At 42.3% G+C, this 27666-nt stretch overlaps 1 protein-coding gene across 1 annotated transcript in view; it reads left to right on the top strand.

The window, feature by feature from the left end:
* Window positions 1–27666, top strand: part of GLG1 (golgi glycoprotein 1) — a 122602-nt gene that overhangs the window by 87853 nt on the left and 7083 nt on the right. The window contains exons 6-23 of the mRNA XM_043898045.1: window positions 689–760; window positions 2098–2281; window positions 5026–5240; window positions 7487–7608; window positions 9090–9191; window positions 10995–11148; window positions 12112–12249; window positions 14420–14506; window positions 15758–15820; window positions 16545–16658; window positions 17507–17595; window positions 18521–18638; window positions 20224–20316; window positions 22668–22805; window positions 24137–24260; window positions 25103–25245; window positions 25437–25538; window positions 26451–26558. Coding sequence (XP_043753980.1) covers window positions 689–760; window positions 2098–2281; window positions 5026–5240; window positions 7487–7608; window positions 9090–9191; window positions 10995–11148; window positions 12112–12249; window positions 14420–14506; window positions 15758–15820; window positions 16545–16658; window positions 17507–17595; window positions 18521–18638; window positions 20224–20316; window positions 22668–22805; window positions 24137–24260; window positions 25103–25245; window positions 25437–25538; window positions 26451–26558 — 2166 coding nt within the window. The remainder of the gene's footprint in view (window positions 1–688; window positions 761–2097; window positions 2282–5025; window positions 5241–7486; window positions 7609–9089; window positions 9192–10994; window positions 11149–12111; window positions 12250–14419; window positions 14507–15757; window positions 15821–16544; window positions 16659–17506; window positions 17596–18520; window positions 18639–20223; window positions 20317–22667; window positions 22806–24136; window positions 24261–25102; window positions 25246–25436; window positions 25539–26450; window positions 26559–27666) is intronic.

Raw genomic sequence — 27666 nt, 5'->3', positions numbered from 1 at the left:
CTTGGTTTCAGTCTCCCTTGCATTGTTCTTTCTACTTTATCTCACTTCTCAATTTCAGTTCATGGAAGTCTATTTTACATACAGGAATCCTATCTTGCCAGGGAATCCCATTCATGTATATTCCATGGCTAAAACTTGCCCATATTACATATTTATGTTGAGGTAGTTTGGGCTGAGATGAAGGAAATAGCAGGCAGCTATCTTTTAAAACCAAGTCCTTGGTTACTCGCTGCATACTCTGTAGAACAACTTTCTAACCCTGTAGTCAGAAATAATCTCCATCTTTACCACAAAGGACTGAGAGTGTCTTGTGTATGTTCCCACTCTGTCTGCTGTTGTGAATTAACATATCAGAACCACTGAACAGAGCCACTGCCAGAGTTCTGTTGACTCTAACATTAAGGTATAAGAAGGAGACTCACTGGCCCTTCTCTTGGTTCGCTAATTAAGAGCACAAATGGGAACACGTGACAGGAGCCAAACGCCCTGGGAAACTTTTTTCCCATAATTATCCCGATCATTGTTTTCTTTCAAAGGCTGCTAAATTTTGTAAGTGGCTGAATCATGTGTTCAAAGATAGTCAGCATTATAATAATTTAATAGAAAGTCCTATATAAGATTATGGATTATGCCCAGCATAACTACTTAGCTAGTGATGATGGTGATGGTGTTGTATTCCATCTTACAGACACAAGCTGGTGAAGGCAGAGTATATAAGTGCCTCTTTAACCATAAATTTGAAGAGTCCATGAGTGAAAAAGTAAGTATTTCTTTGAAACAGATCAGCATTTTATTCATTTTCTTAAAACCTTTCTCAAATCCTCTCAAACAACATAAACTCATACCAAAATATAAAATACTGGTACAGCTTAACCTTTCAGAGATAAAATACTGGGCCTTTAGTAGGAAACTAAAGCATATTACATTTAAACAAAAAAGTGAAGCTTCTCATGATATCTGGACTTTGGGAAGTCAATGGGGAATCAATTTGGGAAGTAAAATCAATTTTAATCAAAGCTACAATGAACCCATCTCTGTGTACTCAGGAAGTTTTGACTAACCAAACCAATGTGCTTCATAGGTGATTAGCAATTGAATTTTTCAGCAGCTGTCTCATTAAGCATTCTCACTACTGTTAGTCCTCTGTCCCTCAATGCATGCAAGACTCTCATGATTTTTAAAAGTAATTATTTTGGGCCTTGCTTTCTTGTCATTTACTTTCCTGTGCAGCTGAAACTATTTTTAATTTCAGTTCCTTATATCATTTCAGTTCAGTTCAGTCGCTCAGTTATGTCCGACTCTTTGCAATCCCATGAATCGCAGCATGCCAGGCCTCCCTGTCCATCGCGAACTCCCGGAGTTTACTCAAACCCATGTCTATCTAGTTGGTGATGCCATCCAACCATCTCAGCCTCTGTCGTCCCCTTCTCCTGCTGCCCCCAATCCCTCCCAGCATCAGGGTCTTTTCCAATGAGTCAACACTTTGCATGAGGTGGCCAAAGTATTGGAGTTTCAGCTTCAGCATCAGTCCTTCCAATGAACACCCAGGACTGATCTCCTTTAGGATGGACTGGTTGGATCTCCTTGCAGTCCAAGGGACTCTCAAGAGTCTTCTCCAACACCATAGTTCAAAAGCATCAATTTTTCAGTGCTCAGCTTTCTTTATAGTCCAACTCTCACATTTACTGTTGAATAATTATGTTTAAAAAGTACAGAGTGGAACGTCCAGAGTGTTATGTCAGTTGCCACTTTCATTCTGGTGAAATTTACTTTAGGGATATTTGTTGAAGAGGAAAAGAATATTGTCAAGTTGATGTATGAGAATCTACCAAATATTTATGTGTTTAGATGGTTGCTATTGCTGCAGGAATCAGCAGCTCACCATAGAATTCCAGAGTTGCCCACTCACATATTGCTCCTTCTTGCCACTCTACACACTTGTGCTCGATTTTAACCAAACTTAAACACAGACATTTTGCTAACGACTGCAGTTGCTTATTGTACCTGGCCATGAGCCTCTGCTTATCTTAGAGGTACATGTGAACGGCTGGACCATGTGAGCAGTCTCACAGCTCTCTTGCTGCGCTCTCTCCTCAGTGTCGAGAAGCACTAACAACCCGCCAGAAGCTGATTGCCCAGGATTATAAAGTCAGTTATTCACTGGCCAAATCCTGTAAGAGTGACTTGAAGAAATACCGGTGCAACGTGGAAAACCTTCCCCGGTCCCGGGAAGCCAGGCTCTCCTACCTTCTGATGTGTCTGGAGTCAGCTGTGCATAGAGGTGAGAGCTCATTTCTTTTTATCTTTTATGCTCCTTTTTGGATCTTTCCTCCTGTGTTAGCTCTTTTGAGTACACCTGTCTCTGTGACTCAAGAGTCTATCTATGCAAGCAGAACTCTAGGCTGAGGGCTTGGAGGCCCTAAGTCTTGTTGAAGGCCTTTCCTCTTAATGGCCTTAAAGTCTGTTTTTTTTTATGTCCCAGCTTTTTTTTTAAGGTTTATTTCTCAAATTCAAATTTTAATTTTTTTTTTCAGATTCAAATTTTAATTTTTAAAGTATTTGTTGCACAGCAGTTTTAGGAGAGTCAGGGAAGTATAATGATTTAGCACGAGAGCTTTGGGTCAGAGAGACATGACTTTAAATTATGACTCTTTCAACAAACTAACTGGCTGGGTGACCATTGTTTGTTTCTTAATCTGTCTAAATCTCATTTTTCTATCTGTAAAGCAAAAATACATTGCCTGTGTTGAGGAGTTCTTTTGAGGACTGAACGAGGTCACTTGACATGGCACTTAGCATATGATAAGTGATAAGTAGTATTATTAGTCTAACAGTGTTTATCAAGAAATTAAACAGTAAAGGAAGAAAGGGTTATCTCATAAGGTCAGACTCAGAGTCTGTTCAGTCCAAGACTGAATCCCTGACAAAGGAATCAAGAAGGATGTTTAGAGGTCAGGGTCATTAAGAAAGAACATTTCTTGGGTCCTCCCTGGAGGTCCAGTGGCTGAGATTCCGTGCTTCTATTGCAGGCAGGGGGTGAGGGTTCGCTCCTACATGCCGCATGGCGTAACTAAAAAATTAAGAAATATTCTTTTTTTTTAAATTTTTTAATATGGACTATAAGCTGTAAAAATGAAGTTTCTGGCTGCTTAATGAATCATGCTGGGACAATTGACTAGTGATTAAAAGTTAGGTGGGAAAAGATCAGTTGTTAAAGCTCAGAACTTTGTGGTGATTTTTTTTTTTTTTGGTATCTGGGTAGTTAAAATCTCCTAAACTTAAAAGCCAGTAGAATAGCAACCAGAGAGAGTGCATGGTCTTGGAGTGACTACCAAACAAAGGACATTTTGAAGGCAATTTGGAGAATTTTGATTATGGTCTGGGTATTTGATGAAATTTTCCTGAAATGTAAAGGTGGAGATTGTTGACTAGTAAAGGCATATCATAAAACAGTATAACATCTAATTTGGTATTTAAAAAAAAAATAGATAATCTTCTTAGACTGCAAATTAACAGGAAACACAGAAAGACTCCACAAATACACAGGCATAGGATATGAGCAGATACTTCATAGAAGTTATATGGATCGTTGGGCTTCCCTGGTGGCTCAGACAGTGAAGAATCCACCTGCAATGCAAAAGACTCAGGTCCGATCCCTGGGTCAAGAAGATCCCCTGGAGAAGGGAGTGACTACCCACTCCAGTGTTCTTGTTAATACTAAAATGCCTGACCATATTGAGTGTTGGCAAGGATGTGAAAGAACTGGAACTCCACTACTGGTGGGAATTTAAAATGGTATAGCCACTTTAGAAAGTAGTTTGCCAGTTTCTTAAAAAGTTCTGTATACATCTATCTCATGACCCAGCCATTAACTCCTAGATGTTCACCCAAGAGATGGGAAAGCACATGTCCAAGTAAACTCTTGTGCGTGAATGCTCATAACAGCTTCTTTGTAATAGCCCAACACTGGAAATAACCTAAATGTCCATAAGTGGTTTAGGTGATAAACAAATTGTAGTATAGCCACATAATAGGATGATATTACTTGGCAGTAAAAAGGAACACACTGTTGATTCATGGTTGAATCTCAAAAAGTCTGGAGTCAGACCTAAAAAAGGAGTTCATAGTGTCTTATTCCATTTATATGAACCTTATTTACATGAACTTCTAAAAACTGCAAACTGGTGAACTAATCTGTAGTCATAGAAAGCGAAGCAGTGGTTGACTGGGCATGAGGTAAGTGGTAGAGAGGAAAGGGAGGGATTCTAAAGGAACATGAGGAAACTTTTGAAGGTGATGGATATACGTTCAGTATCTTGATTGTGGTGATGGTTCCATTGATGCATATGTATGTCAGACTTACCAATTATATGTTTTAAAGGTGTAGTTTGTTATATGTCATTTATACCTTGGTGGTAAAGAATTCACCTACAATGCAGGAGATGCAAGAGATGCAGATTTGACCCTTGGGTCAGGAAGATCCCCTGGAGAAGGAAATGGCAACCCACTCCAGAATTCTTGCCTGGAGAATTCCATAAACAAAGGAGCCTGGTGGACTACAGTCCATGGGGTCACAGAGTCAGACGTGACTGGGCGCAGCATGGCAGCATACCTCAGTAAAATTGTTTTTGTTTTTTTTTTTTAAATAAGTTTTTGCAGATGGTGTTGACAGCTCAAGGAAGAGTTGAGGAGCCATAGTGAGTATCTGAAGTGAAGTTTTTTCCACAAGCGTACAAGCTGTAAGCCAGGGATTTTCCTGGCTTTCATTTTCACCCTAGTAGTTATCTTATATTGATAAGACTTCCGTTGGCAAAACACATGCATTATTAGTTCAGTAGTATAAATCTGTGTAAGACACTGACGAGGTAAACCCTGGTCCTTGGAGTTTTATGCTGATAAAGCTTTTGCTTTTCAGTCTGGATGACAGCATGACTGTGTATTGTAGTCGAGGGGTAAACTTGTACTTCTCATGTGTAGTGGTCTCTGATCCTGATGTCCATGATGCTGTGACTTGCCTCCTCACAGGGCGACAGGTGAGCAGCGAGTGCCAGGGGGAGATGTTGGATTACCGCCGCATGCTGATGGAAGACTTCTCTCTGAGCCCCGAGATCATCCTGAGCTGTCGAGGGGAGATTGAGCACCACTGCTCTGGATTGCATCGGAAAGGGCGAACCCTGCACTGTCTGATGAAAGTGGTTCGGGGGGAGAAAGGGAACCTTGGAATGAACTGCCAGCAAGCGGTAACGACCCATTTTCTACTGCCGTTTTTGATGTTAAAGCATTTTATCAGCTGAGGAACCTCCTCTTCCTGAGCTAATTTATCTGGATCATCTGTGTCATCACAGTGAACTTTAGGTATTAAGAACTAGTCAAAAACTGAAGATAGATGATCTAAAGGGAAAAAATGTTCTTAGTTGTCTGCTTCATTATCTATCCTCAGTCAGATGGAGGGATGTTCTGCAGTAATTTGTTTCTCAAAGTTTCCTTCCTTGATACAGTAGTCTTCCACACTTGTCTGTGGTTGACCATTAATTTTCTTTGTTTTCTGCTTGGTGGCTTTGATTTAGTGATCTGTTAACAAACTGTGAAGCTTCAGAATAATTGTTAATGAGTATATACCCTTCCAAATACTCTGTGAACATGAATTTAAATTCTTTTCAGCTGTGACTGAACAAATCTGGGCCCAGTCTCTCTTAGATCAAAGAGACTGCTGTTTGTCTTCTAGACTAATCATTTTTTGGAAGCATTTTCTCGGGATTTTCTAACCAGTCAGGGAAGGAATAGGTATATAGTCACATAACCATTCACGTTCTTAGTGTTGACATCCCCCACTGCTGTCACTGATTCCGGTGTGGTGGTGATCCCTTGAGCTGTTAACCTCCTGTTCTGTCGGGCATTCACTGTCGTCTTTTAGAACCTGCAGTCTGGTGCATGTACTGAGAATGCTCAGAGTTGGCCTGTCAGTCATGGATATTTAATTGATACAGTTCTTAGAGAAACTTCTAGACTTGCATGATGCTTAATAACAGTCTCTCAAAAAAAGATGTAAATATTTTGGTCTTCATCAGCATAAATAAATAAATAAAATTGGTAGTCATTTGACAGTAGTAATAATCTTCCTACTGACCAACCACTGCATTTTGTAGCTTCTTCAAATTGCCACAAAGAATTGGTATAAATAACTTCCATCCCAGGAAACTGGAAATTTTTCCTATTTCTCTCATCTTGTTTGTTGACTTCTTTGAGAACAGACAGATTTGGGATTTTTCTTTTTTCATTTTCTTTTGATCTTTGTTCTCTGATCAGATATGTGATGGGGTCAGTGCTTTCGTGTGAGCCTCTGTAAGACTGTAGGTGAAATGTGTGAGGATTAGAGAAGGCTCCTACAGAGGCTAAATCCATGACACAAAAAGGTCTCCAATTCTTTAACTTGGAACAAAGGGAGCCCCAAGCAGAAGGATTGTAGTTTTCAAATTTGCTTTGTGTTATTTAAGATTTCCACCCCAAAACACCATCTGCTGCCCATCTGTAGTAATAATGATTATTTTTAATCTGTAAAAAGCTTTGCAGCTTACACAACCTTCTATATATTATTCTTTGTTATAATCCTCCACAGTTAAAAAATACTGGAACTTAGAGGTTAATCAACTTGCCTTTGTTCTCAAAGCTAATATCTGGCAGTGCCAGACTATTAATAGAACTCAGGTTTTCTCATCCCTAATTTAGAGCTTTTTCTTCTGTGCCCCAGTTGCTTTCTCCTCAAAGACAGGGAAAAAAAGAATCTGAGGCACATCTTCTCATGCTTTCACTTTATTTTATGACAAAGGTTGGAAGCAGAAGTAAATGTTAAAGAACATATTCTCATTTTCAGCTGCATAATGACAAATATTTTTCTGTATACTTGTGATAGACAAGCTCTGGTTTATCTCTTGGGTATATAAAAAAAAGTTGAGAAAAAATAGGAAATTATAAGTAATATTATATTCTTATTTTCTATAAATGATATTTCTTATAACTGAAATCTCCTTTTAATGAACCAGAGTATACTTGTTTTATACCAGTGTCTTTGCAGCAAAATTCAAATTCTAGATTTTTAAGACCAAATCAGATCTCTAACTGGAAATATCTTCTGTTTACTCTTCTCCACTCAGCTTGGCACTGAATATTAAATTTACGATAATTTGATTAACAGATGTGAGGAAAGGGGCAGCTTTTATATTGTAAGGTTCTTTTGTTTTGCAAATATCCAGGGATCGTTCATATAGGTAGGCAAGCTATCCCTACAATGAGTTATAATCCTGCAGAGTAGAGGAACCAGTTGCAACATATTTGACCAGAGCTGTTGAGCTTGGCCAGTGACAATCGTAGTACTTTGTTAAGAGTACATTGTGATATACCATACTGAGAACTGATTAAAGATACGACACTGCTCACCCTCAATGTATAAGTGACTTTCTTTCTTCCTTCTTGTTTTTTTTCAACCCAGCTTCAAACACTGATTCAGGAGACTGACCCTGGTGCAGATTACCGCATTGATAGAGCTTTGAATGAAGCTTGTGAATCTGTAATACAGACAGCCTGCAAACACATAAGATCCGGAGACCCAATGTAGGTTATTTTATTTGTGGTATTTATCCACATATTGTATCTGGCAGCGCAACATGGGGAACATATCCTCAAATGACTTTCGGATGGTTCAACAACTGAAACCTCACTAAACGGGAACACATACCAGCTTTTGTTAAGACTGGTACTGGGGCTGAGACCTGGGCTCTGCCTCACCTGTGATGTGGAGAACCTCGCCCTAGCTTTGTCGTGATGTCTGTTGACAGTGACTGAGAACATACAGTCTTAGACATTAGGTCACCAAATCATTCTGCTTAATGGTCAGATAAAAGAGGAACTCTCAGGATAAAATGACACATGCTTTGTTTGGCCGTATACTTTTCATTCCATTTGTACATTGACTCATATACGTTGGCTTCTTGACAAGTATTAGAGAGTAGTTAATTTTACTTGAAATAAAACACAAAATGTGGTGGTTGGAATGGTTCACTGTGGACACAGTGAACTCTGAAGTTGTATCCAAGATCTAGGAAAGCTGTAAAATGCTATGATAAATCATTGGAGTTTCACATATTGTTTTATTCAGTATGATATGCAAACAGGTCTTAAAACCAGGTTGCAAGAAAGAACAGGTTTCCCATTCTGCAAAAATCTTTATAGCCTGCAACCAGCAGTACCCAACTGTGTGAAACAAATGCAGTCCATGTTTCTCATCATTCTGCTATGCATACCCTCCAGCTGTTCATGCTGGGGTAAGATGTTAGAGAAAGGTCTTCTTCCACAAGGAAGGAGGTTGGAGGAAGTAGACAAACACTGTTAAGACTGACTATTTACCAATAGGAAAATAACTCTGTCAACTGTTAAGGAGGCAGCGGGGAGGGAGGGAGGAGGGAACACCTGTAGATAAAATAGATTTAAGATACTATCAATTAAATGCAGGATGTAGACCTTTTCTGGGTCCTGATTTGAACAGACCTGTGAAAAGGCATGAGAAAATTGGAAAAATTTGAAAGCTGGCAGGATATTTCATTATATTAAGGATTTTTAAAGTAATTTCTTTGATGGATAAAGGTATTATGTTTTCATATTATAGAGAAACATGCTGAAGTATTTACAAATGAAATGATAGGGTATCCGGGATTTACTTCAAAATATCATCTAAGGGGGTATAGGGTTAAAACAAACTTGGCCATAGATTGATAAAGCTATGGGAGGGGAAGATGGATATAATATGATTCTCTACTCTTGTATGGTTGGAAGTTTCTCATGATAAACAGCTCATTATAAAGCAGCTGCACACAGATATTGTATAAGCTGAGTCCTCAGTGCTAAGTGGCTCTGAAGTTGATAGAAGGCAGAGTCACGGTTAGGTTGAGTTAATTTGAGTGATTCTTGGGAAAGTAAGTTCCTGATTGCCTAGGAAAATAGCTGAGTGGCTTTTTCTGCAGACAGGGAAGTATTAGTGTGAGAGTTCTGAGCCAGGACTGTCCCTCATTCCAATTTCACCCCTGTTTGCTGCCCAGGATCCTCTCGTGCCTGATGGAACATTTATACACAGAGAAAATGGTGGAAGATTGTGAACACCGTCTCTTAGAGCTGCAGTATTTCATTTCCCGAGACTGGAAGTGAGTATTCTGAAGCCATAATAAGTGTAAGCCTCTGCCTGTTCTCCTGGATAGTCACTATCCTTCATATTTTTTAAAAAAATAATCACTAGTAATTTGTTTTTGTTAAGTTGTGGGATAGCTGGCACTCTGATCTCCAGAAAAACCTCTTTCTTGCTTTCAGAACAGTCTCTAAAGGCAGAGCCAGCCCCTGCAGGCGTCCCCGTGTCCCGACCAGTTACTATATTGGCAGTCAGGGTCATGTGTTCTGATATCACAGACTCCTTCTGGAAAGAACTTGGGCACCTGTGGGGCAGTGGAAGCATCTTCAAATACGTCTCTAAGAAGAGAACAGTGATTTTTAATTTTTATTGATTTGTCTTGGGTATGGGATTTTACTTTATTCCTGTGACTAATTCAAAGTTATTGAATTTATTCTATCTTAAGAAGCTCTTATCAATAAATGACAACTTGATTCTCTTCTCATCCTGTTAGAAAAGGGGGGAGGGAGGTCAATGAACTAGAAGACTCCCTGTCATGGTCAGAATAACTGTTGTGTTGGCTGCAGTCTCTCACTCTTTCCGCACCTTATTTTCCCTTCCTGCCTCTGGACCAGGCTGCTCCTCCTGGCCCCCCGAGTTGAGCTGCTTCTTGATTCAGTTGTTTTTAGCTGCTGTGCTTTGGTCATTTTTATTTTTTTTTCTGGTGAATAATATGTTTTACCCACATACTTTACTGAAAAGAGATTATTTGAAGACTCAGTGTGTTTCTGTTTCCTCAAGTTAGCTCCTGAAAGGACTTCAGAAAGTGGGGTGGGAATTTCCCCATGCTTACTCATGCTGTCTAAACTGAAATAGCAAAGAGTTTACTGAGTCTATTACCTTAAAAAATTATGTCTTTGGGTTTTGGTTTCTAATGTCTTTTGGTTTTTTCTCTTCTGTAATTCCTGCATCCATGATCAAAGATGCTTCACATTCACAGTCTTTATATTTTTAATTGGAGGATAATTGCTTTACAATATTGTGTTGGTTTCTGCCATATATTAACATGAATTAGCCATAGGTGTATATATGTCCCCTCCCTCTTGAACCTCCCTCCCACCTCCCACCCCATGCTTCACAATCTTTAAAGCTGCTAATTGAATATTAGCCTTTTTCCTCCCATTAAGTAGCCCTCCCTCAAATTTGACATTATTGTGTAGACAGAATGAAATATCCACTGGTCTGATTTGGAAATGCAACTGGCTCATCACCTAACCCACTGTCTCCAGAATCAAAATTAACTGTCAAAAAAGTTTTTTAAATTGATAAACATGTCCAGGTAAACTAAGAATGCAACTGCCTTACCTTGCATGGGAAACTGCTAGAAGGGAATTTGAGTAGATTATTTATCTTGTCCTTTTCTGATCTTAATGAATCTAGTATAGCAAGTAGGATTGAATTATACTCACACTTGGAATAAAATGATAAGGAAAAGTTGCAAATTGCCTGGTGATAGCTACAACCCTTGTTGTCGATTTTCAACCAGGGCGTGTTAATGCCGAGTCTGTTATTGTAATGTTGTGTGCCTTACACTGCAAGATACCATCTTTGAGGTAGAACTTAAATCTTCTGTTTTAAGGATTAAACTTCTCCAGATTGACTACTGTGTATTCTTGAAGAACAGAATTCAGAAATATACTTGTGCTTACCTGCTGTCTCCATTACCCTAGAAGTGATTGTCGACCGGTATGCAGACAAGCACCTTGCAAAACCCCTTAGCGTGTCACTGGGAGGAAGTGACAGTACAGTAAGAGTAATTGTCTCTTAACTCTTAACCTTACAGGCTGGACCCTGTCCTGTACCGCAAATGCCAGGGAGACGCGTCGCGTCTTTGCCACACCCACGGCTGGAATGAGACCAGTGAGCTCATGCCCCCCGGGGCTGTGTTCTCCTGCTTGTACCGCCACGCCTACCGCACTGAGGAGCAGGGCAGGAGGGTATGCGCTCGACACTGCCTTCATTTCTTCCTGTCGGTCCTTTGTTTAATTCGTGTGCTACAAACTGTTGTGATCCTTGTTCCTCCTAAGACAACTGTTAGTGTATCTGGCGAGGAGGGTTACTTTATTACTTGAAGGTTCTTCATGCAGTGAGTATACATAGAGTTGTTCTACCAGCTTCTTCCCATCTGATTTTATGTTTTTAACAAAGTGAGAGGACATTTCCAATTTTTCTTTATGTTACCAAAATCTAAGTAGACGAGTAGACAGATGCTGCTACCCTAACTTTATGTAGCTTTAGAGACCCATTATAAGCTCCTAGCCAAGACATAGAGGGCTAGGCGTCTGCTCTTGGTGGCAGGACCCGTAATGCCTGTATTGATGAGGCCTCTCCAGCAGTGCACTGGGGGGCTGCAGCCTCTTCCCCCCTCTCTTGGTATTCCTCTGCCCTTTGAGGCAGCAACAAGTGCTGCCTCTTGTTGGGATATCTGTGTGTGCTTGGCAACATTTGCTGCCTGCTGGGCCCATACTGTTTATTCTCTCTTAAATCAGGACCAGCATTCTAGTCTACGTTCATATGGTAGTGGCACATTAATTTAGCTAAACAAAAAACTCTCTACCTTATCCAAACAAATCCAGTTCGCATTTTAATTGACATATGGCTTACAATATTATATTAGTTTCATGTGTCCAGTGTAGTGATTTGGTCCTAGCTCACTTTTATCAGGATCCTCTGAGAAAAGGAGAGTATTTCATAAGTGTTTTAGAAAATGCTGAATGTAGCATCACATTCCAAGAGGTAAAGGTGTTTAGAAGCCTCCTAGAACATTTACTTTTTCTTCTGGAAGAGATGAGATACAAAGTTTGGTTCAGATAACTGTAAAGTTACATCAGTTTTCTGATGATAGATTTTCTATATCTCGTGTCATTTGGTTAGTATTTTGCTTCTTATTTCTCATACAGCTCTCACGGGAATGCCGAGCTGAAGTCCAGAGGATCCTTCACCAGCGTGCCATGGATGTTAAGTTGGATCCCGCCCTCCAAGACAAGTGCCTGATTGATCTGGGAAAGTGGTGCAGTGAAAAAACAGAGGCTGGACAGGTAGGTGGCGGAGCTGCCTGCTTACCCTGTGAGGACAATAGTGATGCTGTTCACGGTGACATTGTATGGAGGCTGCAAGCACCGTAGGGTTCATCTCCAGCAGCTTCACAGACAGGCTGCGTTATGTTAGTCGTTGTTCTGTCTATGAGAAGTCCTGAGGAAAAGGTTCTCTTTGGTCTCTGTAATTGTACTTCTCCTAAGCGGTTAGTTTGGTTTAATGTTATGGTTATTACATTTTATAACTGATTGTTTTCTCTCCTCGTGTTGCCTCTTAAAAAGCCTTAAGCCAAAGATTTAGCCTGCCTTTAGCAAGCGTGTAAGATTTTGTTGTAGGCATTTTGTGTACTGACTTGCTACTGGCTTCATTCCACTTTCCTTAAAGTTTTTTTTTTTTTTTTTTTACTCATTTTTAATTTATTTTATCTTGCCTTTTTTTTTTTCTTACTTTTATAAGGTACGTTAAGTCCTTTTGAGGGAAGGCAAGATATAAACATGTACACTGATATGTAAATACTGATATGCATGAATAGTGTATGTGCTTGCCCTACTGCAGATCTAAAAGAGAGGTAGGAATGGAATTATATTTCCCACTTAGTAATTGATAACAGTTGATGTTCAGAGAAATGAAGTGTATTGACTTTCTTGCTCAGAGCTCATAACCCTAGCCAGGCATTTGTTGCATTTTATTATAACCTCTTCAGGAAAGTGTAGAAAAGGACTAGTCCCAACAATCAGGTGCGTGCTATAAGTGGCTTGTTTAGGATTTTGTGCCTAGTTAAAAAAAAGAAGATATGTAAGATATGTTACTGCATTCCAGCAAATTAAGTGGGAAGATTGCTTATCTTTTATCTCAAGGTGAAGGAACCAAGCAGTGAGAAACAGCTACTGGTTTAAAGCCCCATTAATACTAGAAGGAGGCAGGAACAGTTCCATTTGTACCACTCCAAAACACCCTCTGGGATTAAATTAATAAAAAGTCACATGTGCAGGAATTGGACATTTTTTAAAAGCAACATAATGCCTACTCAGATCTGTTGGCCTGGGAATATCATTTTTGGCCATCTGTTTCCTGGGCCTACTGTAATTCTGTCGAGTTTATTGTTAGAAAATGCCTTATAATTTAGCTTTCTGCTGCCTCCGTCTAACTGAAGCTGGGATATGGTCATATGGAATCCCACGAAACAGTCTCCTTTCTTACCCTCTGTAAAGGAACGGTGAGAAAGCTGTACCACATTACAGCCCGTGACTGTGGAGCTAAACTTAGGAAGTGAGTTCACAAATGGGATTTTCCCCTTAGCCACTTATCTACTCCCAAAAGTTTTATGCATTTTCCTTTAGGGTCCCCCACCCCTCCACTCCCTTTCTGACTCTTGTATAATTCCTGCATTCCTTCTCCTCCCTTTCCATTCTGATTCCAAAACAGATTCTTGCAGAATAGTCAGGAGGTTAAACTTCATCCTTTCACAGAGCCCTTTGCTGAGAAATAGCTGTTCATGTGCTTTGGGAAAGTAGGCTAGGTGTAAAACTTAAAACCTCTAGGTTTAATAATAGACTGATGTCACAAGGTAGTTCCAGCTCCGTTCCCAAAGCCCAGGCAGGGTGGCTTCTAGACACTCAAGCTCTGGTGTGCTCACCTGTTGTGCAGGTGCCCTCAGAGGACCCTTTTATGCGGGCAAGGTTAGAATTCCAGATTTGATTTGCAGGAGCTACTCATTCTCTACTGTGTTTTAGACCCTGTGTCCCCAGCCTGCTTTGCCCATGAAGAGTCTTAAAATATGCCATCTCTTTCCTGAATATTTTGTGCGGCGATTATCATGAAAATACAGATTAGCAGGGTGTTGATGGAGTGGAGTGAAGGCCTGTAAGATCCTTAGACTCTGAGAACACCTGAATGTTGACTCTCTGTGGACTCACCAGTTTGGGCTTCTGAATGATTTGCATGGTTGCTGTACCCCTTTGACCCTCTTAACCACCCTGATACATCAGATCATTCATTATCTTTTCAACAATCCCAATTTAGGGAATCAAATAAAGCTTTAGCATTTTGTTGAGTGAAGTCATTTTAAAAAGAAAAGACCTCTGAAAAGGAAGGTATCTCATCTGGTATCTCATCTCCCCTTGATCACTGATATAATTAACAAATGCTAAGAGATTGCCTTTTTATTTGCAGGAGCTTGAATGCCTCCAGGATCATCTCGATGACTTAGCTGTGGAGTGCAGAGATATAGTCGGCAACCTCACTGAGTTAGAATCTGAGGTAAGCAGTTTGCAACTTGTGGAAGGAAAAGTGCCCTGTTAGCAGCCTTTGTTTCCTTCTTAGTTCTGCTGTTTCTAGACTCTTGAGAGAGCAGCTTCTCTGTAGAACAAAAGCAACTTTGTCAGATTGTCTGCTTGCTTTATCAAGAAGAGTATTGTGATGCTTCCTGAACCCCTTTCCTCATTTCTTCAGCATTTAGCCCTTTGATCTGCTTCATAAATCAGAATTAACACAGTGACTAGACCAGTATCAGTCACATTCAAGGATAGCCCAAGCACTCCTATTCTGTCATCCTTTAGCTGTTTCAGTTAGATCATTTGGTAATGTGTGTTCACTGAAATAAAAGCCTGGGATTTGCAGTTAAACATGGAAGATTGATTACATGTGTTTTTCTTTGTTCCATCCTAAAACCCACTAAAATACAAAAAGTGAGATTTAAAAAACCTTCTAAGCATAGGCATACCATTTCAAAATACAGAGATTATCACTGAAGGGGAGGCAGTTAAAAATGTTTAAGTTGTTTTGTAGGGTCTGACATCAGGGAAACGGGGAACTGCTGTTTTGTTTATTAGCCTTTTAGAACTATTTAAGTTGTCAGAATTTGCAATATGTAAAATTATATTTCTCAGGGTCTTTTTTTTCTCGCTTCTATTTTTCAAAAGCGTGCTGCCTTCTTTTATCTGCTGTCAGCTCCTGTCTCATCCTCACCGTCCTTGTGGGCTAATGAGGACGTTCTGGGGCGTGCCGCTCTTTAAAGGACAAGTTATCTCAGCAGCTGGTGCTGCGCAGCCGTTGCTTCCCTTGAAGGCGGTTAGCACGGGTTCCCAGGAGGCGGCGGTTTGTCGTCTGGGCTGATGACCGGGTGATCAATGCCAGTTACTCCTGTTTTCCTTTTGAACTACTTGGCTCTGGGGAGAAACTCCAAAGGCTTTGTATACTCTAGCATTATTTGTAAATTTTTTTTTTTCTCTCCACTGTTCTAATCCTGCCTTCCCTCTTGTTGAAGCGCAAGGAGAATCTGCCTCTGGAAAACTCGCCTTCCAAAGTGTCATGAAGGAACATTAGAGGAGGAGCATAGAACTTTGTTCTGTTCACACTGAGGCTCTCTCACTGAAATGCTGGAAAAGTTCCCAAATATACTTACTGGGTTACTTACCTGTCAGATGATACTGATGCAGAGAAAGAAATGGCTCCTTCCCCCACCCCTGGCTCTTTCTAAAGCAGAATTACTAATGTTTTAATTTTCTACAGGATATTCAAATAGAAGCCTTGCTGATGAGAGCCTGTGAGCCCATCATTCAGAACTTTTGCCACGTAAGTGATGTCTGGAGGAACATGGGTTAGAACCAATTTCACTGGGGCTCTGGCCCCCACGTGTGTTGGACTCAAAATGCCCACATTGTTTCTGAGTGATAACCAACTTTAACAAGTTAAAGTTGAAAATGTAAACAACATCAGGAGGAGTCAGGAGGGGTCCACCATTCAGAGAAGCCCTATTTGCTGACCCCTCGTGGATGACCAGATAGGTGGTTGGCAGCACTTGGCCAAGATGCCCTTTGTAAGGAAAGGGGAAAGGGGAACCCCATTAGCAGGACTGAGTTGCCTTCAATACACACAACCAATATTTGTTAACAGTAGGGTGTCTTTCCCCTTTCAGCTATCTCCATCTACCTGATGTTGAGGGAATTCTATTACTTTATGACTCACTGAACTACCTAAATTGTGGGAGTAAAGCATACTCAATGTTAGATATTATCCCCAAGCCTGCTGCCCGCTCCATATAAGGAAAGGAGTTAGAAGAACTGCATAGTACACATTTTTATTAGAGCTTCATGCAGGGCAACTTGCTGTGTAAATTTTATTTCACTGAACATTGGTCCTTCATCATTTCTCAGGCTTATTTGGACATAATTTCTGATGTGCCTTATTTGTAATGGCTCTAGAATCAGTCTCATTTGCATTTTTTCATGGGCTGGGATGCAGGATTTGTTCAGGAATGGTTACAAATGAAGTGTTAAGTATGCACTGCCTTCCCCAGGATGTGGCAGATAACCAGATAGACTCTGGGGACCTGATGGAGTGTCTGATTCAGAACAAACACCAGAAGGATATGAACGAGAAGTGCGCCGTCGGAGTCACCCACTTCCAGCTGGTCAGTAGTGCCCGGCACGTCCTTTTTGTCTCCAACGATTAGGCTGTTGAACCTGTTCCCCTTTCCTCTTTCAGGACATCAGAGCATCTCTTCAGTGAAAAGTCATTTTTTCCAAATACCCATTTAGTGCAGCAGTTCAGATGGGTATCAGTACACTAGGATCTAAGCCTTTCTTTCTTTTAAATCATGCTACCCAGGTCTGGCATTTGAATAAGAAGATTAAACCATAGTCTTCGTAGTTACCCCAGGCCTAAGTGAAGTATTTCTAATAAAGCAAGCACATCCTTCCCAGGAGGATGAAATCTAGTCATCTTTGAAAAACTGACCTCTTCTTGGGGCACTTGCCTCCCCGACTGCTTCCCCGAGTGGTTCTCAGGGTCTCTGGACTGCGGGCACTGGGAGATGGGGAAGAATAGACACACCCTGCCCTCGGTGACCTGGGTACATTCTGGTGAGAGAAATGCAAAAAGACATTTACTGATAAGTATATAGTTTCAGCTGAGTTTGTGAAGAAAAATAAAGCAGCATAAGGCCTGCAGGGTGATGGAGAAAAAGGGACTTGAGACGGAGGTGTTTGAATGGAAGTGTCAAGGAAGTGAGGCATCATGCCGTGGAGAGACCTCGGGGGAGAGGCCCCACCTCTCTGTGACTGGAAGCCGGGGTGCCTGGGAGCAGAAGATCACGCTTCCCGGCATGCCGCTCAGCAGCAAGCCAGGGAGCCTGAGGGAGGCAGAGTGCTGGCCGGGAGGCAGGCTGCTGCAAAAAGCATATGAGCACAGTTACATGCAGCACTGCCGGTGAGGCCTTGTCACAGAGCTTCTGATTTTCTTTTCCATCCTCTTATTCAGGTGCAGATGAAGGATTTTCGGTTCTCTTACAAGTTTAAAATGGCCTGCAAGGAGGACGTGTTGAAACTTTGCCCCAACATAAAGAAGAAGTATGTAGCTTTTAACTGATCTGTTCTGCCTCCCTGCGGTCCCTCTTGGCTACTGGATGAGTAGCTAAGATGTCAGGCGGCCGACTGCTGTCTGGGAGATTGACCTCCTGCACACCCCTTTGGTATTACGGCCGAACCCCGGGGTTGCCTAGACATAGCCTGTCTATGGCAGCTGAGAGCCACACCTGGTGGTAGTTGTGAAATGGAGAGACTTTTAATTTTTCCATGTTCAGACCACCTAACTGCTGAGGCAGATACAGGTTTGCATACTTAGATGAGCAGGTTGCAGTGTGAACAGGAGGTTAGCTGATGTCCTCGGGCATCATCCCATTACATCATCTCTTCAGGGAAGCCACACGGGCCTTCCCTGAGTGAGAGAGTAGTAAAGAAACACACACTTACTCATCTGAGAACTAGGTGCTAATGAGGAGAACGATGAGCTTTGATGGCATGGCTTCCCGAATTCTTCCATGCTGCTCTTCGCAGAAGTGAATTTCTGGAACGCGTTTCCCCTCAGATAAACCGGGTTCCTGTTTTGCTGAGGTTTCTGTCCTTTTCAGAGTGTGTTTTCACAGTGTAGCAGAGACACTGTCCAGAGTTGCGAGTGGAGTGGCATTCCTCTCTAGTAACACATATTTGACAAAACAAGCGTTAAACTGTCCTTGCACACACGTCCCCTCTATGGCCCCCCCGCCAGCCAGGGATGTTGTCAGCATTTGGGCTGGGGCCCAGTGTTTGTGATGTGTACAGTCAAATTGCTGCATTGAGCGCTCTGAAAACAGAGCGAGACATAACAGGAAAGGCATTCAGAGCATGGTAAAGGGGTACCTGGGCCCTGGAGGGCTGGGGTGGCCCTGCCCCAGCCTGGTTCTCGGCCTTCTTTTGTGTGGCTCCAGCCCCGCTCAGGCCTCTTCTTTCTGCGCAGGGTGGACGTGGTGATCTGCCTGAGCACCACCGTGCGCAACGATACTCTCCAGGAAGTCAAGGAACACAGGGTGTCCCTGAAGTGCCGCAAGCAGCTGCGGGTGGAGGAGCTGGAGATGGTAATGCCTGGGAGCACAGCCTCTGGTCCCAGGAACCACAGGGCAGGGTTTAGAGAGCTGGGTGAAGGGCGAGGGCAAATTGGAAGATTTTAGCCACAAGCGTGATGGTTAAGACTTAGAGCTGCGCTGTGCTGAAGTTTTACCAGAGGACAGCTTCTCATTTCCCTTTTTTTTTTTTTTAACTTGATTAAGTATTTTTTACCACATGTAACTGGAAGCCCAGCTGTAAGACAAGCTTTGAGCATGTGATGCCAATCATTGCATCAATAATGTCCTCAAGAGTTAAGGTCTCCCTCTCCACTCTGCTGTCCTTGGGCACCAGCTTCACTGTTAAAGCTGGCTTCCCTCATGGCTCACGACGCCTGCCTACAAGACCTGGCCACCTGCTCCAGTATTCATTTCCAGCAGGAAAACAGAACAAGTGAAAACTGACCCTGCATGAAACAGAGGCCCTCCTCTCCAATTGGATTGTGTAGTTTGAGATCTGTGCCCCGTCCCCCATCAGGGGAGGCACTCACTGATGGGCTTACTGATGATCAAGGTGACGTGGGTGTTGGGAAGGCGCCCACAGTGTACACTGTGAGAGGACACCTTCCACTTTATTTTTGAGGTGAGGCCCAAGCCATGTTAAGAGAGCTAAAAATATGTATTAATTTTATGTTTTGTATTTTGAATTGTATTTGTTTCACCTCAGTTCAGTTCAGTTGCTCAGTTGTGTCTGACTCTTTGAGACCCCATGGACTGCAACACACCAGGCCTCCCTGTCCATCACCAACTCCCAGAGCTTGTTTAAACTCATGTCCTTCGAGTCGGCGATGCCATCCAACCATCTCTTCCTCTGTTGTCCCCTTCTCCTCCTGCCTTCAATCTTTCCCGGCATCAGGGTCTTTTCCAGTGAGTCAGTTCTTTGCATCAGGTGGCCAAAAGTATTGGAGTTTCAGCTTCAGCATTAGTCCTAGTGAATATTCAGAACTGATTATCTTTCAGGACTGATTTCCTTGAGACTTGACTGGTTTGATCTCCTTGCAGTCCAAGGGACTCTCGAGTCTTCTTGAGAAGACTCAGTCTAAGCAATAACTAGTAATGAACACCAGAGAATACCAATATCCCCAAAGTTGCATGACCAGGCTTCCACATATAGAGGTAGTGATTCAGTGATAATTATGTTTTAAGTGGAACTGGCCTGCGCATCCTTTTATAATAGAAACTTTGGGTCCCTAGATGTGAACCTGGCTCTTTCAGTAAAATAACAAGAATAAAAGTAGAATCCTACTTCCATATAATGATTTTAGCTTTCAGAGTGGTTTCCACATCATACTACCTTATTTCATCTCACAGCAGTCCTGTGAAGGGATCAGAGTAGAATGGTAGCATTTCATTTTGCAAAGAAAGTCCAAGGCCATGAAGCTAGATAGTGGCCAAACTGAAATCCAGTCCTCCTTCTCCCATTATTGCAGTGGCCTCTGCTGCCGCTTAACTGAATAGCAGTTATGGCCACCAGATGAGGTCCAGTCGACAAATGTGTAGAACATTTATCTCACCAGCATAGAGTAAGCTCACTTTCCATGCTGGCTCTCTCATACAGACAGAGGACATCCGCCTGGAACCAGATCTGTATGAAGCCTGCAAAGGTGACATCAAGAACCACTGTTCCACTGTGCAGTATGGAAATGCGCAGGTAACTTTTTGGTTTTTATTTTTTGATGGTAAAAGTAGTATGAAGGTATCTTTTTAATAATTTTCTGCTGGTGGTATAGGTCCCATCCTGTCCAGCCTGATCATCCCTTCTTAAGCCACACCAGGCTACTTTTCCCAAGCAGAGTACTTTTGCTCACCTTCATTCCTCTTTGCCACCGATTCATTCTCTTCCTTCTTTCTGGTTACCTTGTCCTCCCCCACCTTGCCTGCCTAGTAAACTCCCAGTGATCCTTCCAATGCCTCCTCCTGTCTGTAGCTTTCCCAATATGCTGCACCTCCAAAATTAGTTATTCTCTCATTTGATCCTGTTGCACAGAAGTTCTTAACTGGAGGTCACATAAGAACCACCATGGGAGGTTTTTTGTTTTTCCCTCTAAATCACAGAACAGGGCCCTAGCCAGAATCATCAGGAATGAGATGCAGTGAAGTGTTTTTGTTTTAATGTTCTTCTGATGTCGGATCTACCTCTTCTAGTTCATGGCATTGCCACAGTGCTTCAGCCTCGGAGATGATGGCTTCGTTGTCTTCTAGTATCTGCGTGAGCGATGCAAAGATCAATGTCAGTCTGTTCTGTGTAGTTAATCTACCTCTGAGTTTTCTCTTTATCTTTAATGATCTGTAATTTCACTGTGCTATACTTAGATCTGGTTTTTGTTTTTATTATCCTTGTTGGCTCAGTCTCAGAATTCATGTCTTACTTCAATTCAAGGAAATTCTCAGACATTGTTCTTTCAAAAATTGCCTTTCTTATCCTTGCTTCTGGAACTCCTGTTAGACATTTAGAGCTGTCCTCCATGTCCATTTTTCTTCCACGTTTTTCCTTCCTTGATCTCTCTATACTACACTTAGGTAGTTCTTCAGTTCTGTTTCCCAGATTCATAATTTATCATTTTAGGCTTTCCGTTCTGCTCTTCAGAGAGACCACCAGTTGGATTTTGTCATTTCTTTTCTTTTTTTCCTAATGTATGTATTTTAATAACATTTTCATAAAGAGCACTCACAGTTCCTTCTACCCATCCCTTTTGACATTATTCATTTTATAATGCATATGCCATGATCCCCCCAATACATTGTTACTAGGCTGTTATCAGATCAGCTAAAAATAAGAAAAATCATTTTCTTTTTTTCCTTCATTTTTTTTTTCTTCCTTTCTTAATGTAGATCCAAGGTTTTGACCTGTATGTTTTCCCTTCTGCCTAAAGAACTTCTTTTTTAACAGTTTTGTTTTCTTTTTTGCAAGGTGCATGTATGGGTAATGAGTTGCCTCAGTTTTTGCTTGTGTGAAAAAGTCTGTCTTCATTTTTTCCCCCCGTCTTCATTTTTGAAGAACAGATTTGCTGGGTATAGAATTCTGGGTTGGTGGATTGTTTTTGTCTTACGGTGCTTTATTTCACTCCACACTCTTCTATGCATAGTTTTGTTTCTTATTTTGTTTGGGTTTTTGGTTTTGTTTTTTAAGCCATGCCATGCACACAGCCTTTGGGATCTTAGTTTCTTGACCAGTAATTGAACCTGCACCCCCTGCGTGGGTAGTGTGGAGTCGTAACCTCTGGCCCACAGAAGAAGTCCCTGCATAGTTTCTGATGAGAGGTCCACTGTAAATCTTACGTCTGAATGTTAGTTTTGTACAGCTGCTGAGTTTCCACAAACTGGGTGCCTTAAAACAAATTTATTCTTTCACAGTTTTTGAGGCCTGATACCTGAAATCAAGGTGTTGACAGACCTGCTGTCTTTCCGGAGGCTCCCGGGCTGAAAGCTTCCTTGCCTTGTCTGTCTTCTGGTGGCTCCAGTTCTTGACTTGGGGCTGCATGTCCTTGACTTGGAGTCTCTGCCGCCATCCCTAACCCTCACCCTTCAGGGGCAAGGATTGGATCTGGTTCATAGCTGGCATCTAATACTCTGTTCCCATATGATAAATGATGAGTTGAGCTGAACTTCCTGACTTGTGCCTGCTGTTGAGTCAGTGTTATTGCTCCAGGGAAAGGCAGAGAGCCTGATGTATGCTCCAAAAGAAATCTTGCAAGAAACAGCCCTGGAAGGGAGAAGAAACCAGGAATCTTGAGAGGTTTCCTTCCCCAGAGACTTCCAGTGCAGCCTGCTCGTCAGCCATCATTTTTATTCATGTGGTTTGCCTCTAGCCCCGAGGTTGTAGATCTGTAAATCTAATTCTCCTTTGTGAGGAAATCCTGATTCCTGTTACCTAGAAATGAGAGCTGGAGGATGCCTGGATAGAAAAACGAGGGATGCATAAGGACTGAATGCCTCAGTCAGGAAGTGTGATTACCAACCCCTGACCCACCTCTTCACGTGTCCGTCACTCTCACGCCCTAGATTATTGAGTGTCTGAAAGAAAACAAGAAGCAGCTCAGCGCGCGCTGCCACCAGAAAGTGTTCAAGCTGCAGGAGACGGAGATGATGGACCCAGAGCTGGACTACACGCTCATGAGGGTCTGCAAGCAGATGATAAAGGTGAGGGGTCTGAAACCAGGGCCACAGTGACAGCTGCTCGAGCTTCCTCACAGTTCAGACTAATGCACATAACCTTCCAGTGTCAACCTGTTTTACATAGCTAAGGCCGTGGTTCTCCAACTCTGGCCCAGACCTGCAGCACCAGCACCACCTGGGAACTTAGAGTCTCAGGCCCCACCCTGACCTCTTGTCAGTCTCTGCAAGTGCTGGCTTCTGTTTTCACAAGCATCCACGGGTTCCAAGGCACCTCCAGTTTGAGAACCTCTAAGCCACGATGAATGACCTCACTTTGACCTGAGACACAAGAAGATAGAGGCCCACTGAATATATGATGAGTTGTGAGGCAGTTGGTGGAGGTCTACTGAGAAAGTCACCATCAAATGTCCTGATTATCTGTCTACCACCATCAGCAGCTTTTTTGTTCTCCAAGTTCTTTTGGTTCTTTTACGTCTCCAGTGAACGTCCCCTGCAGCAGGGGTGACGAGATGTCATTCCTGGATCTGTGCACGCGTACAAAGAGATGAAAGTGCTAACCCATTATTTCAACTTCCCTTTAAAATAAAGCGATACTTCTCACCCTGTCAAACAGACTGTAAAGAAAATTGTGAAAGTAAGAAGTCTCTTTAGGTGGGTCTGGAAGAATTGAGCCCTCTGTAAAAATGGAAATGTCAGGCTGTGATTTGAGGGAGCTTTGTAAGATTTTTTGATGCCTTTTTTAAAAATCAATCAGCAACCCGCATCCCCATATTAAGACCAGTGGACCATAATTAACGGACTGTAGATTAGCAGATAGAGATGAGTTTATCACTAGTCAAAGTGAATCTCTGACTTCAAGGACACTAGCAAGTGTACAAGATCTGGCCCACAGGATTTGGTAGGAGAATAGCCCCTGAGTTAAAGGATGAACCAGGAAGGTCATTTCCCCACATCCCTGCTCACGTTGTTTGGTGGGTCATTCCTGAGTCTCCCACTGGAGTTGGGTGGATACGGTTTGAGGGCCACATGGTCACCGAGCGCAGTGTTACGTTCATGTGTCAGCAATATGTAAGCTCATGAGATGCTGTGTAATGTAGCATAGCCATGTAAGTAGGGAGTCAGTCCTGTGCAAAATAAGAAACAGGAAGTGGAAAGAAATGTGAGAAGTACAGTAGAGAATAGATAAAAGGGATCTGGAGGCTCGGTGCTTATTCAGGCTTGCCGTTTCTCTTGTCCCAAGTGATACCTTTAGGCTCCGTCATAAGCTCCCTAAAAGGTGTAAGAGTGATAAATGTGGTGTCAACTGCCACATTCGGCAATTAACTACTTTTATAAAACTTTTTTTTTTTTGGCAGAGGTTCTGTCCAGAAGCAGATTCCAAAACTATGTTGCAGTGCTTGAAGCAAAATAAAAACAGTGAATTGATGGATCCCAAATGCAAACAGATGATTACCAAGCGCCAGATCACCCAGAACACAGGTGCCGTCTTGCTTTCCTGGTCCCACTGGTAGAGCTGGGGAGGCGCTTGCCTAATCAAACTAAAGGGACTTTGGTGCTTGTGACTGTTAAGAGTCTGGATGTATAAGCAAAATGACTTCTTCTCTGAAGAGTATCCAGAGGAACACAGAGTCATGGGGAAGAGGAAGCTGAAAACACAGGAAACCTGCCTTTACAGGGCATCCAAAACAAGTTAGGGCTAGAGTTGTTTGAAAAAGTCTGGAGGTTGAATAAAACCTCATGCACGTGGCAGGAGAATACATGGGAGATCTGTTTCAGAACAGAGAAATTTAATCTCCAAGTTGCAAGACCTTGTAACTTAATGGTCAAATTGAGTTGGATATTCTCTTCTCAGTGTTTTCGAATACATATATTATGGGGAAGGTTACTGATGTCTGCATGATTTTTGTGAGGACTGCTTAGAATGTTGGTCTCCACAGACCCTGCAGAGCTGCTGGCAAGTGGGATTCTCCACATCTGCCCTTCCACCACGTTATGTTGAGGATTTAAAATAGCGTTGTGAGGGAGTTGCCGGGGTGGCCTAGTGGTTAGGCTTCTCACTGTCACTCGTGCGGCCCAGGTTCAGTCCCTGGTCGGGGAACTAAGGTCCTCCAAGCCACCGGGAGATAAATAAAACAAATAAAAATAAATAAATAATGAAATAGTGTAGTGAAGGAGCCCATTAAACATTTACTGGATGAAGAAATTAATGGTTTATTGATGGTCATTGGCATAATATGCCTGCCCCCTTTGGGTAAGTGGATCTCAAAACATTGGTGAATCCAGGTGGAATATTTTGTTATGTGCTTATTCCTTTCTTCTAGATTACCGCTTAAACCCTGTGCTAAGGAAAGCCTGCAAAGCCGACATCCCTAAATTCTGTCATGGAATCCTGACGAAGGCCAAGGATGATTCAGAGTTAGAAGGTCAAGTCATCTCTTGCCTCAAGCTGAGATATGCAGACCAGGTAAGCTGCCCTGGGCTTTGCACAGAGATGTACTTACAGGGCCTCCACTAGTTCCGACGGCATTTTCTTTGGAGGTCCTTAGCTTACTGCCACTTTGCCCAAGCCCTTTCTCACATCTTCCCCAAGCCAGGGCCCAAGTGGAAAGCTGACATGTTCTAACAGGCTGGTGTACTCTCCCTTGTCACGCGTAGCGCCTCTCTTCAGACTGTGAAGACCAGATCCGGATTATCATCCAGGAGTCTGCTCTGGATTACCGACTCGACCCCCAGCTCCAGCTGCACTGCTCAGACGAGGTAGGGTTTGGGTACAGAACCTGCTGTGAACAGAGCTGGCCAGGAGGGTTTTACTGGAGATAAAGAGTAAAGAACTTAACTCTTTCCCTTCGGCCCTGAGTCCAGGATTCTTCTGGGCTCTCCGTTGTTGGAGCTCCTGGTTCTTTGTAACACTGAATTTGACTTGGCCTTAGTCCTCCCACTGTTCAATTTTGATTCCATATTTCTCTATGGAACATGAGGTTTATTATATCTGTCTATGTCTAATTTGGTCTTCCCTCTCCTTGTTCCGGTGGTCAACCCAGAACACACCCAACACTTGCCAGAAAAATGGAAGTGCTCCTGTAATAAATACCTCTAATGAAGGGCCTGTTCTTGGAAGTTGACTTCCTAGCTAGAAAAGGCCATGTTGAGAACCTTGTTCACCGTACATCAGTTTTATGGATATGAGTTTTAAAGGTATTTCAAAGAAGCTTACTCATGAAGCTATCCAAAAGTAGGCTAAATTTTTAATCTGTGCTGCAGGCTTTGTGTCAGGACCCCTTCGTTTCTGTTTCCAAGTTATGCAGCCTGGTTTACCCTGAAGCTCTGTGAATGTCAAGCGTTTGCTTTTAGGATTTTACTTGGCTATCTGACCTTCTTCTTGAGGAATCAGGCAGTAGTCTTTGTGACCAGTCCTGGGAAGTCTGACTCAGGCCTGGAGGTTGACAGCATGAAGATGCGTGTGTGGACGGGTTTTTCGGCTCTCTGCCAGTCCTTGTGGAGGAGGACAGAGCCCGGCATGCCGTGTGGGGGAGGGGGGTGAAAGCCACCAGCAACCCGCTTGAGAGGCGCCTGGGCACGGCCGTGGGAGGACCGTGAGTCTGATGGTGCAGAGGCCCAGGAGCCCGGCGCGAGCCGGGCTGCCCTCTGCCCTGTGTGTGTCCCGCGCAGATCGCCAGTCTGTGTGCCGAAGAAGCAGCGGCCCAGGAGCAGACCGGCCAGGTGGAGGAGTGCCTCAAGGTCAACCTGCTCAAAATCAAGACAGAGGGCTGTAAGAAGGTATCGACCGTCAGTCTCCATCTTCTCTCTCGCTTTCCTCTCCTCTTCCTCCTCTTCCTCTGAAAGCTGTAGACTGTACATCTCGGTGGTAAAACCGAAACCTGCCTTCCAAGAATTCTGTCTATTCCTCTTACCAAACTCATTTGGCTTTTGACCCTTAATTGCCTATAACTTAAATATTCTTACACGCCTACTAATTAGTTGTGAATATGTCTCGTCTCCATGACTAGACCAGTGTTTAAGTGCTATGCTGAAGAAAAATGTCAATTCCAATATACCAAAAAGGGTACTACGTTCATAAAAGTCAATGAAACTAAAAATTTAGTTCATTTCAGAAACATCACATAAAAAATTTTATCAAAATATGATAGTTAACATACATTGTCTTATGAAATTGATAAGCAAAATTATATATATTTGATCTTTTGTAAAAAGCTTTATCTCTTTGGAAAAGTGTTTCAATAATGTTGAATCAGTGTGAGTATTGTGTACAAATATTTTCAACTGCTAAAAATGTTTCTGATTCCACATGGGCTAAATCAGTGTATTTTCATGCAAACACTTCTTCATCAAATGATTTCATTTAACTTCAGGGAGGACTTTTTGAACAATACTGTTGTTTTTTTTTTTTTTTGCTTTGCTTTTATTGGTGTTTTACAGTCTGTTGAGAGCAAACTACTTTTTACATAAGAAAGTACTTCTTCTGGACTGTCTATCTGCTGCAGTTTCATCATTAACAACAGTGTCTGCAGAGTTGATTTCAGTTCCGTTTGTATTCCTGTTGTTGGGAACATCTTTAAACTCATAAGAACTGTTCCCACAGTAGAAGTTAGGTGCTATCAGTTCTTTTTTTGTTTTTGAGGGTAATGTAGATAAAGTGAGACGTTTTACAAACGCGCTCTTCTGTTGGGGAATTTCAATATAGCTTATGACTCTGATTTTCAGTCTTCACATTTCCAGAGTTCTATAGAAACAAGAACTGCTTTAAATCAGTGTAAACACCGACAGTATTTAATAACATGGTATACCAGAATGCCAAAGCCCAGTTCTGATCTTAGTCTTGCCCTGCTTTGCTTAGCCAACAGCTCTGCGTACACTCGGGCCCCGA

Source organism: Cervus elaphus, chromosome 4 (genome assembly GCF_910594005.1).
Source record: "Cervus elaphus chromosome 4, mCerEla1.1, whole genome shotgun sequence".
In the NCBI taxonomy this organism is placed as follows: Eukaryota; Metazoa; Chordata; class Mammalia; order Artiodactyla; family Cervidae; genus Cervus; species Cervus elaphus.
The sequence above is the reverse complement of the archived record's forward strand: the minus strand, read 5'-3'. Positions and strand labels throughout refer to the sequence as shown.